At 38.4% G+C, this 17,855-nt stretch overlaps 1 protein-coding gene across 7 annotated transcripts in view; it reads right to left on the reverse strand.

The window, feature by feature from the left end:
- The window catches only part of LOC131683622 (protein AF-10), a 56,201-nt gene that overhangs the window by 29,989 nt on the left and 8,357 nt on the right, over nt 1–17,855 (reverse strand). For all 7 annotated transcript variants that reach the window (XM_058965752.1, XM_058965750.1, XM_058965751.1 and 4 more), the window contains exons 2-5: nt 16,009–16,568; nt 15,750–15,946; nt 14,430–15,694; nt 14,261–14,366 (exon numbers count right to left, since the gene is read on the reverse strand). In XM_058965752.1, coding sequence (XP_058821735.1) covers nt 14,261–14,366; nt 14,430–15,694; nt 15,750–15,946; nt 16,009–16,363 — 1,923 coding nt within the window. In that variant the 5' untranslated portion in view covers nt 16,364–16,568. The remainder of the gene's footprint in view (nt 1–14,260; nt 14,367–14,429; nt 15,695–15,749; nt 15,947–16,008; nt 16,569–17,855) is intronic.

Below are 17,855 nucleotides of genomic sequence, written 5' to 3' on the forward strand. Positions count from 1 at the left end.
ATTGACGTCAATGACCGGCCCCGCAAAAACAATTGAATCGATATACATAATGGGACAATGTATTTGTCTTGTATTTTGATAATATCACACTGCGTTTGAGTCGAAAATCACCGCTCCGATGCCAGACGCGTGCAGACCAGCACATGTCTATTTTGCAACTTTGTGCTTTCATTGCCGCTCGGTCGTGCATCCTGTGTGTTCGAACGAATCCCATCACATCCACAAGGATAACCGTTTAGGGTGACGACTGTGTAAGTACGGAGAAAGTGAGAGCATGTAATAAAATCCTAGTGGAGTTTTTCCCTATTTCTCTGCACGTTTCCCACCCTTCAGGTTTTATTGGAAAGGTTCGAGCTGAGACTACGTAACGCGATCAGAAGTTACCCGTACGTATGATTATATTTATTTTACGGTATGCCGGATGAGTTGGTAACAACGTGAAGGTTCACGTAATTTGGGGACTTTCCATAACGACTATAGCAAATTACGACCAACGACGACGATGCCAGACTAGAATATTGCTATCTCTCTCCGCCATATATGATTGGATCGTTTGAATAAAGCGGGTAGATAGGTGAATAGATTTGAAGGAAATGTAACGAACCGATCCGACCAACCGAAATTAATGTAGTGTCTGCCCGAATAGAAATGTACAGTAACAAAACCATGATTTTCACTGTGACAGTACAGTAATTTTACAATAATTTACAGTAAGTTTTAGTGTTATGCTACAATACAAAAACAATAAACTTTAACGTTTTTACAGTAAATTTCAATGTAAAATAGACTTTTACAGTGAAAAAGAGGAGTGGTTATGCATCTTAACATTAAAAAAATCAATTTTTCTCCATACTTTTTTTTCTCGAAAGCAGTAAAATTTAATGTGAATGCACTGTATCAGTTTTTTGCTGAACAGTGAAATTTATTGTTACATGAAATTTTATTGTAAATCTACTCTGAGAATTTGGCATCGAACAATGTTGAAACAGTAATAACTATAATATTTATTGTTTTATGATTGTTTGTAGGGTAAATGCTATTGTAAAATTCTATCCGGGTGGGGATGTTTATTTTATCAAATTTTTCTTATTGCATCGTTTGTGTGTAAAATGACTTTCGCGTAAATATTCGAAGCAAAACACCATCAGGCTACACCGGGAAAACTACCTAAACAAATTGACAGTTATGTGTCCAACAAAAAAAATACCTTTAACAGGCCAACGAGGGTACCCGGGTACCCACAAATTGAAATGCTTATAACTATGGCTTCCTTCAACCGATTTGGACACTTTTAGATATTTTGGATTCAGGAACGTTCATTTTTTGATTCTGTACAATAGAACCGGAATAATGGATCTGGTTTTTGGTATTCCGGATTTTCCGGAGTAATGTTCCAGTACTAGGATATGATTTGCAAATTTTAATAATGTACTAGCAATATGAGTATCAAAACTTTTCAAATTGTCTCGGAAGTCTGTTTTTCATTGTTACGGGACCCTATGGCAATTTGAAAAATGGAATTGGAATGGAATGGCCACTCACGGCCCCACGGGAACCTGCTCCGGAATGTCCGTTCCGGGGTCAAATCACCAAATGGTTCCAAAACCACGAGATACAGCCTACTGATGCAATTCCAAGAATTTTGATACCCATATTGCTAGTATTCCATTGAAGTTCGCAAATAGTACCCCAGCACTGGAACCTGCTTCCGGAAACCCGGATTCCCGGGAACCGAATGAAGTAACCCGATTCATTTTTACCAAGTCCAAAAGTGGATGAGTTCCGGCATCCAAAACGGCCAAAAGTATCGAAATCGGTTGGATATTACCTTAGTTACGGGCATTTTAGTTTTGTGGGTACCCGGGTACCCACGTCGGCCTGTTACGTAGTAAAAAAATGCAGGAGCCCCTCCTCACTCCCACCCTTACTATATCAACAATATTATTAACCCAAAAGCTTGACTTAGTGAAGTTCTAAGATGTCACAAAGTTTCAATTTCCAGCTATGGATAAAACATAGGAATTTAATTAATTGAAACTGAAAAAGGTACCCGGGTACCGCGTTGGACACACAACGGTTAAACATGTTATGCGATTAGGCCACTATGTATATCAATATACGGACAATTGGACCATTAAGCCATATGCTGTTTGTGGTCTTTCAGATGCTGCTGATATTAAAAGCCCAAAGTTGTTCTTTTATTTTTTTTTAACGTAAAATGTAAAAATTATTTTATGAAATTGATCTCTATCCATTTGTTGGTTAAATGGTCCAGAATGTAAATAAAGCAGGAATTTTAACTTTTGACTAAACCTACAAAATTTAGCCTTATTATATCTGTGGATGAGTTTTTGTAATTTGTGAGCCCTTTCTTTTAGTGAAAACACCAGTAACATAGCTTTTGGGATATTGATTTAAAACTGAAGTAATCTTCAGACAACATTATGATTGTTTTAGGGCAGAACATTTGTTACAATTCATTCCATATCTAACTATTATCGTTGAAATGTTACACGGTGCTACAGTGATTTTGTACTTTTCAACAGACCTAGTATATGTTGTAGATCTCATCAAATGCAACACAAAACAATGTATGAAAAATGTTGTATACCCTCAAAATCTCGATTTATTGCAAAGAAACGATTTTTCGAAACTTTGGGTACTAAATTATTTTTTTTTGCGTGATCATTTTTCAACCGATTTTAAATTTTTTGAGTGTTTTGGAAAGAAGAAGAAATTTCCTTCCAAACGGTATGCTTTGTTATGTCCTTTTGTTAAAAGTACTATGCGGTTTTTGGACAACAATATGAAAGTTACCATTATTTTGCTATCATTTGATTAAAACTATAGACATTGCTCAGCATTTTTATTAGGAAACGTCTTTGTTTTAATTAAAATTTTTGTTGATCTATTTTTGATCAAAATCGGTTGGAAAATGGCTGAGTTATTAATTTTTTTCCAATTTAGAAACCTGCTCGCATGAACTCTTAAGGAGTTAGTGTCTCGCACTATAAGATGCTATAATTATGTCTTGCGTTATTTTATCCAATTTCATGTTCAACGTACACACACATACTTTTGAATGTATACGCAATCGAGCAAAAAAAATAGTTTTTTTGAAAATTTTATCTGAGACCTGCCCCTTAAAAGTTCATGCGAGCAAATTTCTAATTTGGAAAAAATCAATAACTCTGCCATTTTTCATCCGATTTTGACAAAATATAGATCATTGGATGCGGAACCAAATGCTCTTCTTCAATTATTATTAAAACGGAGAGGCTTTCTAATAAAAATGTTCGCAATTTTCATATTTTAACCCTCCGGCACTCGCGCTAATGGCTTCCCGAATGAGCAGGATAATGAAAAAATTGCAAAATAATGGTAATTTTCATATTGTTGTCCCAAAACCGCATAGTACTTTTAACAAAAGAAAATAACATAGAATATCGTTGGAAAGGCCATTTCGTCTTCTTTCCAAAACACTCAAAAAATTTAAAATCGGTTGAAACATGACCGCGTAAAAAAAATTTTAGCGTCCAATGTTCCGAAAAATCGTTTTTTGCTATAAATCAAGGTTTTGAGGGTATATTAAATTGATCAAACGTGGTTTTGTGTTGTACTTGACCAGATCTACAACCTTTACTATATCCATTTAAAACTACATTCAATTATTTTTATTTTGTCGCACCGTATTATTAGCATTTTTTCGTAAATGGTTTTTTGCATATCCACTGTTTCAACTAGATATAAGGTCATATTTCAAGGTGAAACTAAGGAAAAATGGCGATGACGACAGTTTTTTAAATTTCACAATTTTTTAGAGTTGTCCTACTGGAGTTGTAGAGCTAAGTTCTCAGAAGGGTTCCTCGTCAGAATCACACACTATAATTGCAAACGAGACTGGCAATGGCGCCCACTAAAATACTGCTTTAGGCCAATTGTAGCGGGCCGTGATTCTGAATGTGATATTTATTGAACGGTTCAGGTATGTGCGGGCGTAGGGACTTCGCGAACGCGTGTATCATCGCGAGGAACTCGAGCATTTGTACGTTAACGTGTTCGATCGCGTGTACATTTGTATGTCGCGTGTGCTAACGTGAATGTAACTTCGCGAGTATAAATTCTATTTGATAATCGTGTGCCTTTCCCATATTCGTGTGTGTTCTAGAATGATCGCGTGCGAACCGTGAATCTGATACTTATTTTTCGGGTACGATTCAGATTCTAGAAGAAAGTGGGTTCTTCCATATCACTAGAGTTCCCAGTCATGTCGCCGTAGAACGTGTGATCTAGTGGATATGAGCTTTATTTTTTTACTGGTCCAACTGAATGAGTTGCTAGAATGAAGGGTAAAGATTTCCGGACGTGACCGACTCATGATCGCGCGCGTTTGCGGGTTCGCGTTTGAGACCGCTTTTGTAACTTCGTAAGTACTAAAACGTTCACATAATTACAGAAGTGTTATCAAGTTTGCGCGATCGCGGGCATAGGTGTGCGTAGATGATCGCGAAGGACTTAAACGTTCGTATGTTGACGTGTTTTTCGCGTGTGTGACTTCGCGTGTATAAATTCGATTTTGAAACCCTGCGGACATTCACATCCGCGAAGACTGTCATTCTGATATTTAGTTTTGGTATACGGATCACATTCTGACAGGGAGTGAGTTACCCCATATCACTAGAGTTCCCGACCATGGAACGTTTTGTCTAGTGGATATGGGAGATGTTTTTTTTTTTTTTAATTTTTCAATTTTATTTTTTTATTAATTAACATGGATCTAGACTGTTGGTACCGAGGACAGAGACTTCCGGAGGATCCCGATTCATGATGGCGCGAGCGCGGGAGTTTGTAGGTTGACGCTTGAGATCGCGTTGGTAAGTTTATGAGTGCTGACACGTTCACATTATCACCGGGGTGTAATCATGTTTGCGAGTTCGTTGGCGTAGGTTGCTTGTAAAATTGCGATGGGCTCTAAAGTTTGTACGCTGACGTGATTTTGTAGCGTGTGTTCTTGAATGGTCACGCAAACCGTGAGTCTGATATTAAATGTTCGGTGTGCGGTTAAAATTCTGGCAGATACTGGGATCCCTTATATCGATAGGGTTTCCGGTCATGTCGCCATGAGACGTGTTGTCTAATAGGTATGAGCGTATTTTCTTAATTGGTCCAGCTGACGGCATGGACCTAGGCTTCTAAGATCAAAGAGAGACTTCCGGACGCGACCGATTCGTAATCGCGTGCGCGAGGGCTTTTTTGTAGGTTCCCGCTTGAGACCGCTTTTGAGAATGTGTGTGTTAAGACATTCACTATCACCATCTTTGCTGACCCAACTGAAGGCGGGTGTAGAATGGCAGTATAGGACTCAAAAAGAAGAAATAAGACAATATATGAGTGACGTAATAGATTAGACAGGTACAAGATACAGCTGAAGTTATAATCATCACATGGAAGATATACACTACTACTTCAAACACTATTAATCCTTGAATAGCCATCCACCACACATAGCAATTTCTCAATTATCTATTTGTTAGTGGTTGATTGTTGGTTTGGAGCTGGTAAATAGACGAGAGGTATAGAATAGAAAAAAGGCTCACATCAGCCCTTCTGGCCTCCTTGATACACCACTATCGAGGCGTATTGTAATGAACATCTTGAAGCGGGCTTCTTATATAAATCAAATCCTGAGTAGTCATAATGATTGGTGGATTATTAACATGAGAACTAATTAAACTCTAGTAGTAGAACTTGGGGCAAATAGAAACTAAAAAGAGCGCAGGTCATTATATTTAAATAACTCTATTGAATCTATTGTGGCTTGATGATGTTTACAATACCGTCAATCCCATCAACCTGTGAGAAGGAAAATATGAGCATCTCCGCTTCGAATGAAAATTTGCAGTTGTGTTCGTTTTATGAATCTCCATGATTTTCGCTGGCAATTGCAATATTTTGATACAAGAGCAATTTTTCAAAAGCGTACAGTCGCTTCTGCGTTCATTCGCTTAAAAAAAATTGATCCGATTACTGTATTTTGCACAGCAAAACTATCTGAGAACAAATTATATTATCAATTAACTTTTGTATGAAAAAATATGCACTGAAAAAAATGTTGCGCCATTTTTTACAAAAACAAAAATTTATATTAAAAATTCGTTTTTCAAACGATAATTTTTTACATATTTTTATATTTCATGCTAACTGACATGCAAAATAATAATTTTATTACAGAATGTGATTCCAAGTATCATTTCAAATTAAAATGCATTCATCAAAAATCTTCCGAAGTGCGATAGTTGTCGAGATATTCGCAATTTTGCTCCAACAAAAATAATTAGCCTTTTTTTAAAATTATTCGCGCTTCCTCATCATAAAATTCAATAATCTAAAACACTAAAAGAAACCTTTTCAGTGTGTTTGGATCATGGAGATGCAGTGATGCAAATTTTCACTTTCAAAAGCCAACTTTCAGTTCAATCCATCTCAACCATGATTAAAATTCAAAGCCTCCCTTAATCATTCAGTTTCAAGTTGGCGGGATTTTCATGGCTAAACCGTACGTCTTCATTTCAAATTGATGCTTTTTCAATCACCAACCAAAGTTGTCATCTGCTCTATGGAGGCAAGTTTAGGTTAAATGTTGACATGTTGTGCGTTTTCAAGTTTATATGAACAGGAAGAAGTATGTTCAGCAGACTTCCCATGAACATGGACAATTTTGTACCTATGTACAAAATTTCGCGTATGCGTTCAGATTCAGACATGCTTCGTCTCGATGTACAAGTTCGCCTCGAACATCGAACCCAAGCGAACGATGTGCAAACTCTAGTTCAAACATCCGTGTACGTACACCGGGTGCGTACACGAGAACGATTCACACCTGGCAAAAAGAGTCAGCGCTAGTGACGATGAGAGTGAGAAAGAGAAAACTGGTGCCACGAACCAATGTGCACGCACACCGTGTACGTACATGGGGTTCAGTTGTGCAGGCGAACATGTGCACGTGTTTAGGTACGAAATTGCGTGTTTGAGTTCGTACAAAAGAGATTATAACTACTAGAGAGAGCTAAGCGCTACTGTCTCCATGTATTCACGGACTGAAACTCGTCTCGCTCTAGCATGTTGTATCCCATTACTTTGACATGTGTGTACCCGGGGCAATAGGTCGTCGCTGTTGTGCTATCTTATGACAAGCGCCATTTAGCACATTTCGAGAAAAACGATTTTTAAAGTTTGAGCTTGAATATCTTGAAACTTATAAATGGTATAAACAATCCAAAGAAGACAATTGATGCTTCTATCTGTTCTGCATTAATCTCTCAAATATTACGAAGATCGGTTGACTATGTTGCGAGTTTTTACTGTGAATGTAAACAAAAATCGCACTCACACGTGTCATAGGCGTGTATTGTTGACAAAATTTGTATGACGTGTCATAATCGTACATGGAAAATTTTCCATTGAAAAAAATCATCACTTTTTAACTTTTATTCATATTTTTGGGTTCATATGGTCTATAAACATTCGGTGAAATGCATTTTAAAGAAAATGAGTCAGGGAATCTAGAAAAAATGGTTATTCTTGATTACAGTGTTGCCAAATATATTTTATTTTCAGTTCAAAACTAAAACTGTGTTTTTCTCACAACTCGTATAATTTTCTTTCAAAAATGTTTATGCCATTGTGTTCCTCAGACATTTTCACACATAAAACCGTCTAAAACTTCAATATAACTTGAGCCAATCCCTATATATAGTGATTTGAAGCAAAAAACTCACAATTTCTTATCATGTTTCTAGCTATATCTAAGTAACCAAGTAGAATTTCAAAATTCTGAAAACGCTACTTTGTAGAGATTTTTCAAACAAGTAATGTGGCATATCTAACTCAGTTTACCCCAAAATGGCGTTTGTCATAAGATAGCACAACAGCGACGAGGTGTCAACCTAATGGGCCTAGCATATGTAAGAGCGAGATGATAAACTTTCAGTGTTAGCAGCGACATGCGACCTCTAGTAGTTATAATCTCTTTTGTTCGTACACAAAGTGTGGGTTTAATATGAGCACAGAACCAGAGCGAACATTGTGTGCGATGTGCATATAGAAAGACTGATGTTCAGAGTAGTTTTGCTTGAAAAACCTAGTCAATACCCCCGTAGAGAGATATTCGGAGGGTCAATAAATTTTATGAAACGTAGTAGTTCTGCAGATATTTTTTTTTAACAGGACAATTATTTTGTTTTATTGCGACCTTTTCATAAGTTATTCGCGTTTCTCCATAAACAACAATAGATTTTTCAAAAGGCCCATAAAATTTCCTCTAACTTTTCCTTCAACATAAGGGCGATATTGTAAACCATTTGAAAACTACATAAAACAACCAGTCCAACCAGGGCACATGATCTGACATTTACAGGATTTTATTGCGCTTATTTAGCAACTTGTGTCACATCTTTATGTTTGTTATACATACTAAGAATACCAAATCATATGATGTGATGGTCCGAAGATTAGAGGAGCAACCCCCCCCCCCTCCTCTCATTATTGTGAATGGACAATTTTCTAAACAAATAAAGCTTCAATTGTTCAAATTTATTTACTATTATTCAAATCTTCAGTTTAAATTGGTCTAGAAACTATCGGTGAGATGCATTTTAAAAAAAATTGGTCAAGGAATCTAGAAAAAAATAGTTAATTTTTCGTTACAGTATTGCGAAACATGCAATAATTCCAGTTTAAAAGCAAAACTGTATTTTTCTCGTAATACATGTATTTTTCTTTTGAAAATTATGCCATTGTGTTCCTCGGACATTTTTACATAGAAAAACTACTAAGATTTCAGTATAACTAGAGCCAATCCTTAAGTTACAGTGATCCGAGACAAAAAACTCACAATTTCCCATCAAGTTTCTCGCTATATCTCAGCAGCTTAGCAGAATTTCAATTCGTTTTGGGTGTAGGATTTGATGGTTGTTTATATTCATTGTAAACTTTCAAATTTATATTTTTACTATACAAGAATACAAATCAATATTGGAGTTTTAAACGTTTGCAAGAGAAGGGCCAAATCGAAAACTCGAACCATCAGAACCAGTGATCGGTGGTGGTGCTAGTGGAAGAAGAAAGGTACTGTTCGCCCCACGTATGGGAAGGATACTTTATGCCCAAATGATCTAAACTCTTAAAATTGTTTACAAAAATTTTTCGAAACAACCACGGAAATATTAAAAAGAAAAAAGGTGCGATATCATCTATATATCTATATTTGTTTTTTTTTTCGAGACGCATTAAATCTCGACGTTTCACGCATATTGAAGACATTTGACATCAAAAATAAAAAAATCTGAGCTCCGGCATATTTCAAATGTGACCGGACGATTCAGTCTATATTCGTAACCATACAATCGATTCGTAGGTAACTTTATGGAAGTTAATGGAAATATTATTCCTTTCATTTGAGACTAATCTTGGGAAAATCGGCCCAACCAGATCCGAGAAACTGACGTGAGTTTGTTAATTTTGAAAGATGGCCATTTTTCCGGGATCGCCGGAATTTTTTTATGATGGTCAATGTGACCAACGGGACTTCAGAGAGGAAGGAGGGTTTGATGAGGGGTGTAATCAACCGCATGTAACACCTTCCATTTGATACTTGGTTTGTGCAAATCGGTTCAGTAAACAACGAATAACCGATGTGATCATAATTCGGGAATATGGGCGAGTCCCGGAACTTCGATAGTAGAGAATAACTTTGAAGTACCTTAAATTGGTCATCAGTGAACTAGATCTACGAAGCGAAGTAATTTGATGTCCATTTCAGTAGATTTTTACCTTAAAATAAGTTTTATTTTTTGTGTTTCGATTTTTTAACCTCTGAGGTATTACAATTGTAACGGTTAATATGGGAAACTCCTGTGTGACCGTACTAGCCAACCTATAACTCCGGAACAAAGAGTCAGATCTGAATAAAACCTAATAGCAGTGTGCAACATCTTTCGTCTGAAATCAAGTTTGTAAAAATCGATCAAGAATTCGCTGAAAAATAGATGGGACATTAACTTAGGACTTTGGCAAGTTCCCCAGGGACATCAAGAACGGGTGCACTGCGTTTGGCATAAGTTCATTTGGCATAACAGTAGGTGACACATGCTTTGGCATAATGGTTGTTTGGCATAATTTGAAATATACATTTTTCTGTTTCTGAATTTTCTGTTACTAGGCGTTGACGACTAATGTGGCTACGTTACATCGCTTTAGGTTTGGTGCTGTTTGACATCGCTTACTTATACTAGTTGATAGCTCCTATGTTTGAGTAATCCAGGCAAACAATCGTATTACTTGTTTGTTTGCGAGGGGCCACCGACCCGTTGTCGGAACCCGGCGAATCCCGCTTCGGATCTTTGGTCCCGATTATGCGACAAAACCAAGGGCTATTTGGTATATAGATTTAAAGAGCTGTTCATAATTGAAACAAGAATCAACCCTTGCGGCATGTTCAGCAGCGTTCTATTTGATATAGGAGTTTCAAAGTAAAACTGGAACTGAAACAAACACATCCCCAGCAGAGCGTTTTGTTTTATAATTTCAAACAGTACTGTTTTAGAATTTAAAACTGTTATACGACTGTTCTATTTGTTGCTGATTTTAAAACACGTTTAGAACTGAGTTTTAAATACATAGAAAGCATATAGCACAAGCACTTAGACTCGATTGACTGGGAGAAAATAATTTTGAGTCCAGTAACACCGATGCCATGGCGAAACATGAATTTTAAACTAACTAAAACTCTCGCTAAAACCGCTGCTGGGGACACAAAGCTCTAGTAATTTTCAGTTTTATATTATAGAACTGTCAAAATTATGAATCGAGAACTGAAACACACCTGAACAAACGAGTAAATCATTACTTTGCTTGCGAACTTATTTGACATGCAGATTCACAGAACTGCTCATGTTTGAAAGGAGTCAACCCCTAAGTTTGGGTAAACCGGGCAAACAGATGGATCACCAGTTTACTTGCGAGAGCTATTTGGTATACAAATTTGAAAAACAGCTCATGACTGATCTAGGAATCAACCCTTATGTTACTGGCAAATATACCCATTTAATTTCCAGAGACAAGGTTTGATTCCTTTAATTTGTGTACCAAATAGCGCTCGCAGGTAAACTGGTGACCATTGGCCCGATTTACTCAACCTTAGGGTTTGATTCCTTTTTTCAAACATGAGCAATTCTTTGAACCGATGTACCAAATAGCTCTTGGTTTTGTCGCATAATCGTGACTAAGGATCCGAAGCGGCGCAAATTCGCTGAGGATCCGCCGGGCGAGGTAGCCAATGTTATGATGACTCGTTTGCCCGGGTTACTCAAACATAGGAGCTATCAACTAGTTTAAGTCCGATGGAGCGGAGCGATGTCGGAAAGCACCATACGCAAAACGATGTGGCCTAGCCACATTAGACGTCAACGATGAATATAACAGAGATTTTAATGCATATTTCAAAACGACCATTATGCCAAATGACCATTACACTAGACGATCATTATGCCTGATTACTGATCATTATGCCAAATGTACATTATGCCAAAGAAAAGCATGTGTCATATACCAGACGACGTGCTCCCATCAAGAACCGTCAAAGGCAGCTAATGTGGTCAAAGCTACTTCGATTAGTCATTAGTGATGTAGAAACCCGAAGAAACTTATTCCCGGGCATTCTCAATCAATGGGGTTCGCAAGATTAGGATGCAGCTGAAACAACCTATTTCTTCTGACTGGACCTTCGAACACATATCTGCTGAAGGTATCACCTACATTCAAAGAACGCTATACACATATCCTTGGTAAATGCCCACGTTCAATTTCTGCAACCAGAAAACAAACTACTACTACAACATACACTGACAAACTATCTTACACTGCTTAATCACAGCTAGATGCCAAATGTTGTTCGAGACAAATGTTCACAGTCCGCAGCCGAATCGGTGGATCTTTTTGCAGATCACTTTCGAGATGTATTTACCTGCCCTCCTGTCTACCCATCGCAAGACTACCTTGAAACATTGCCAACCTATAATTTCAGCCTCCCCCACCCTAACGTAAACGATGCCGATGTTTTGATAGCTTTGTCTAGCGTCAAGGAAGTCACTTAAAGCCACTTATCTTTATATTATTCATCAACGATCTCTGCACCCGCATCAAGTCTGGAAAGCTGCTCTACGCTGATGATCTGAAAATCTTTCGCTCCATTGCTTCGGGACTCGATTCAGCTGTGCTCCAGGAGGATATAGTCAATATTGAAGAGTGGTGCTCGCTGAATGGAATGCAGATCAACGTCGATAAATGTAAGGTGATAAGCTTCGGGCGCTCGACAACTCTAAGGCGCTGCGAATATACCCTTCAAGCGTGTGTCATCGAGTGCGTGGAATCCATCCATGACCTGGGAGTGTCATTTGACAGAAAACTTCGCTTCGCCGACCACATCACAGTGACAACGTCTAAAGCTTTTGCAACATTTGGTTTTTTGACACGAAACACTGCTGACTTCGAGGATTTCTACACTCTGAAATCTATATACTGCGTACTGTTCCGTAGCATTTTGGAGTACGCTGTACAAATATGGGCGCCGTACAACACCGTGCAAAGCAATCGATTGGAGCGTGTTCAAAGAAGCTTTGTACGGTTTTCTTTAAGAAAACTGCCATGGAACGACCCTATCCGTCTGCCCCCGTATAATAATAGATCTATGTTGCTAGATTTGCCAACGCTGGAATCACGTCGTACCTTCTTGCAAAGAATGTTCATTTTTGATATGTTGTCGAGCAATATTGACTATCCCGATATTCTTTCAAGGATTAATTTGCTTGTTTCTCCTTGTGTTATAAGAAACCGACCGCTTTTATGGACCGTACAGCATACGACTAGTATAATCCGGTAGATAAATGTTGCCGCAAATTTAATGAAACTTATCAACTCTTTGACTATCATATTACTAAACCTAGTTATAAGTTAGCGATTATAAACTTTAACCACATATTGATTATCGTTGTTTACACTAAATATGTACAGTATCCGCCGAAGATCGAATAAATAAATAAATAAAAGATGGTCAAACAATAATACTCGATAATCCTAAACATAAATTCCACCACACCCAGCGAAGGAATAACTAAAAAAGAAGACCACACCAATGTCGCTCAGAAACACAAGAAGCATACAAAACAACCAACAGTGAAAACCCAAAACTGGTCAAGCGACAACGACATGGACGTACACGAGCGCGAGGAAGAGGGCAGACTGAACAACCAACAAGCAGCAGACGGTAAAGTGGATAATGGAAATCTCGAGTCCTCCCGACAAAGATCACGCACAACAGCAATCTATGCGCCCAGGATAGATAACAGCAATAATCCACGTTTTTTTTATTTTTAATAATTTGAAATGTATGTTATTTACGTAAAAAGGCGAATGATCCTTGGGGTTAAAATATATAATTGAATAACAATTCATATTGAAAGGATTATAGGTGGATTTTGCGTCTCGAATTTTAAAACGGCGTCAAACATCGATCTCTTGTAGCTACTCGTCAAAACCAATCCGAAAATATTCATATTGATTGGATTATAGAGAATTTCGCGAAACCGGAAGTCGTCATTTTGGATCTTAAAATGGCATCAAACATCGTCTTAGACTAGCACAAGTATTTTAGACATGATGATTTAGAAACATTCATAAGAGTAATCGTATTTTTGTAGAATCGTTTTACCAAACTAATCAATAGTTTCTTGTTCCTGCATTTTAAAAACTAATGTCTTCTACGATTTTTCTCTTCGCTCCACAACAAGTACTTACGTTTATCGCATGCCCAATTATGCATGTTCAGATTATTTTAAGAGGCGTTGCGTCAGATTACAAGATGAAGCCAGTTAATATTTACAAATGGAACTTTGGCTTTTCTAGTTTACATTAAGGCCCAGCTCCCGAGCTAACATAAAAATTACAGCAAGTAGAAAACATATTTTGATTTCAGCATCAACCTGATATCATATTTTGATCGCAGTTTATGTTTAATTTTGTTGTGATTGCATGATTCAAATTCCTTAAAAAAAAATCATATTTTTTGGTAAAACATGTTTTCAATTTGCTATTAGACTGCTCGGGTTAAAGCTCTACCGGGAGTACAAAATGCATGTTTGGTAGAAATCATGATACGAACAAACATATTAACAAAGTGGTAATTTTTGCGGCTGCAGTTACATACCTTTTTGATACTTTTCTCGATACTGAGAATAGATGCTGGATCGATATTATCGTTCTTGTTCAAGGGCAATGGCACGAGGGAAACGGCAACATCTTTAATCAGATCACTGGAATATTAGAAAATATATATTATAATATGCTAAAGCTGCTAGAATGGCGATTGGTCCTACCGATTAATATCGATATCCCCACTTAAAAACGATGTTGGAGTAGATCTAGCATCAGCTTTTCGCTTCTTAGCGACACCCGACGTCGCAGTAGAGTACGAGTTACCCCCGGAAACGTTCAGCTTGCCTCCGCCGCCACCACTGCTACCACTAGCTGCCTCAATCACTGTCGTGGACCCTAAGTTAGAGCCCGCGTTGTTTCCCGAGCTGCCCATATTTGCTACATTACCACTGCCGGGGCCACTGATACTACTATTATTGGAGCCAGCAGAGCCGAAAACCGAATCCGAATTTACGACGATTGTTTCAGTGAAATTGGAGGTGGTGAACTTGGCAATCGTTTCTTTGGACAGGAGCTCTTTGTTGCTACCGCTGGGATCGTGTGGTGGCTTTATTATTAACGTCGTCGGAATAGCTGCCGGAGATAGAGAAGCTGCTCTTGCCGAAGAAGCAGCAGCGGAGGAAATCTGTGCAAGCGTTTTTTCTGGTTTAATCGCCACATTGTCTTGACTTTTCATCGATGATGGCAGCATTGTTGCAGTGCCAGAGATTGAGGATGATAATGAGGAAGGATCGTTATCTTTGTTGAGTGAGCTACTGATACTAGAGTTGGCACCGGATGGATTACTGACAGACGATCCGACAGTGCTTGTGTTACTGCTACTTCCTGTGCTACTAGATTTTGAAGATTTCGAACCTTTGTCGCGTTGTGAAGACGAGGAGGCAGATGAAGAGCCTGATGAGGGTTCCTTATCGTGGGTTTTGTTTGTACTGGATACTTTATTTACACTTTTGCTATATTTATCTTTATCCTTATTACTGCCACTGCTAGAAGACGAGATAGTCTTGCTAGTACCTCCTCCTGTGGTACTGCTGCCGGCGTTTCCAGGTCCGATTCCGGCAAGACCAGCAGAGGAAGAGGACGAGGATTGATTGCTTATGGCAGGATTGCTACTTCCTGTACTAACAAATGTAGATGTCGATGACGTGGCAGTAGAACTTGTGGCTCCCTTCGATGCGCTTGTCGATTTTCTCTGTTTCGACGAAGACGACGCAGATGATGTTGCGCTCTGATCGATCGGCAGACGGTTGTTAGATTTTATGTTACCACTAGTGCTACTACTTCCAGGTATTGTATTAGCACTCGTGTGCTGCTGCGTAACAGGTGGCTCCAACTCTTTTTCCGGTGACGAAGGTCCATCACTAGAGTTAGTTTCATGACTGATCGGTTTGTACGGTGGGATTGTTTTCACATTTCCTCCTTTTTTCTGTAACAATAGTAATCGTTAGGACTGGCTGCAGCTACAAATGAAATATTCTTACCAATTTACTATAATGATGCTGACAGTATCCACAGTATTTGACATTGTCCAGATAATTGCCTGCTTCTTCACAGAGCAAGCCGAGTTGTTGGGCACACGTAACATGGAATTGCTGCTTACATCCAGATTTGTTACACTGCATACAGGCACCTGCCGTTGAACGTGATCCTTTGCCCAGTTCTTGGCAGATGTAACATGCTATCGAGAAAAAATAGAACATTATTTAACTGGTTCTACCCATTCACTGTGCTTGAACTTACTTTTGTTATATCGTTCTTGAGGAATTAGTTGCAAAATAATTGGTTCCATTGTGGTCACATTACCGAAGCGAACCTCCGGAATGTACAGCGCACATACTACGTGTGCCCAGCCTTGATTATCGGTTCGCTTAAGAGCGCCATCCCGCGATGGACACAGTTCACAGCGGACTCGAGCCGAACGTTCTTGACTTTCACATTTACGACAGAACCAGGGTCCGCTCGGGACAGTTACAATACCATAACACGCCTGGTGTACGGCCACCGCACAGCTTTGACCGTCACAGTAGACCAGAGGGTTCTCTGACCAACCCCGATCATCGGAGCAAACACAGCAACCACCGACCATCTCCTTCATTCTGGCCCGTGGTCTAGGAAAATTCACTGCCCATCCACCGAGTTACGGGATAAACCTTTGATTGAGTAATGATTTGGTACACTCTATTCACAGTATAAAGTTTTTTTTTCGAACGCGAAGAGTTCTTCAATGTTAGTTCTTTTCACACAAACACTTTTTACGACACTTCCATTATTTGACTAGCAACTCTCCATCCTATCAAGCACTAATGGTTGAAATTGTTATTAGTACAGTGTTGACCCAATTTTATCACTCCCGCAGTGTATTTTAAGGTGCAACCCAATCTTGTATGTTTCTTTCTGCATGGTCTACATGCTTATGTTGGCTTCACTGGTTTTGCTAAGAAACGTCAACACATTCACCCTCTTGGTTATGGTGTGATGGATCCCAATTCATCCAAACTTATTGAATATTTCTCAACTATTATCCTGTTTTCGTGGTTTTAAGGTTGGACAGAGAATGCGCAAAATTCGCAAACGAAAAAAGCAGTTTTTTTCCACACCGTATGTCAGATCTTCATAAAAATCAATCAGCGTATGTAGAATGTTGTTACAGTACTGCTGATTGATTTTTATGAAGATCTGACATACGGTGTGGAAAAAAACTGCTTTTTTCGTTTGCGAATTTTACCCTTTCTCTGTCCAACCTTAATATATCTCAAAGAGGTTAAACCAGCCTAAAGTGTACTGTTCGAAATCGAAAACATATACCCAATTAATGGTGATAAGTAATTAGCGTGCATGGAAGAGAATAGAACATTGTACCTGTACCTGTACTTTTTTGGCACTCACTTTTCTGACAGTTCAGAGAGCTTGTTTGCATGGAAAATTTTTGATTCTACCCAGTACAAGAAACTTGTTACGAATTCTGACATCATTCGCTGAACTGTCATTTTTTCGAGCATGTTTACTCATATGACGTCATCTTGCAATGCTCAATACAATCAAGCAAATTACGCTTTGTTACATAGTGGTATTTGCCGAGCCCTGCACGATCGGAATGACATTTGCTGCGCTTTGTTTACTTGGCTGATCAGCTGTTCTTTAGAAAACCTGTGAACAGCTGATCAGTCAAGTAAACAAAGAGCACAGTAAATGTCATTCCAATCGAGCAGGGGCTCGGAAAGTACCGCTATGTAATCCAGCGTGTACTGCTTCATCGCGTGTTAACCCATTATATCCTAGCGTATGAAATTTCATACGCAGAACTATCCATCGTTTAACAAGTATTTAATGTAGAATTTTGGCATCTAACTGCTTTATTATTGCACTAACGGGATCTTTACTCCTCATATTTCATTGTTAAAAAAGACTGCTGCCATTTTTTGTAATTTTATTTACATTTTTGAACCGTCCATAGTAGGGGCAAATGGCGGTTGAAAAGTAAGCAATACATTTAGTTAGATTTTATTGTTGGAATTCGTTCTAATAATTCCATTATGTGACAAAACGTTCCCACAGGTATAAAATTGTCTATCAGAAAATGCGAAGAA

Source organism: Topomyia yanbarensis, chromosome 2 (assembly GCF_030247195.1).
Source record: "Topomyia yanbarensis strain Yona2022 chromosome 2, ASM3024719v1, whole genome shotgun sequence".
Lineage (NCBI taxonomy): Eukaryota > Metazoa > Arthropoda > Insecta > Diptera > Culicidae > Topomyia > Topomyia yanbarensis.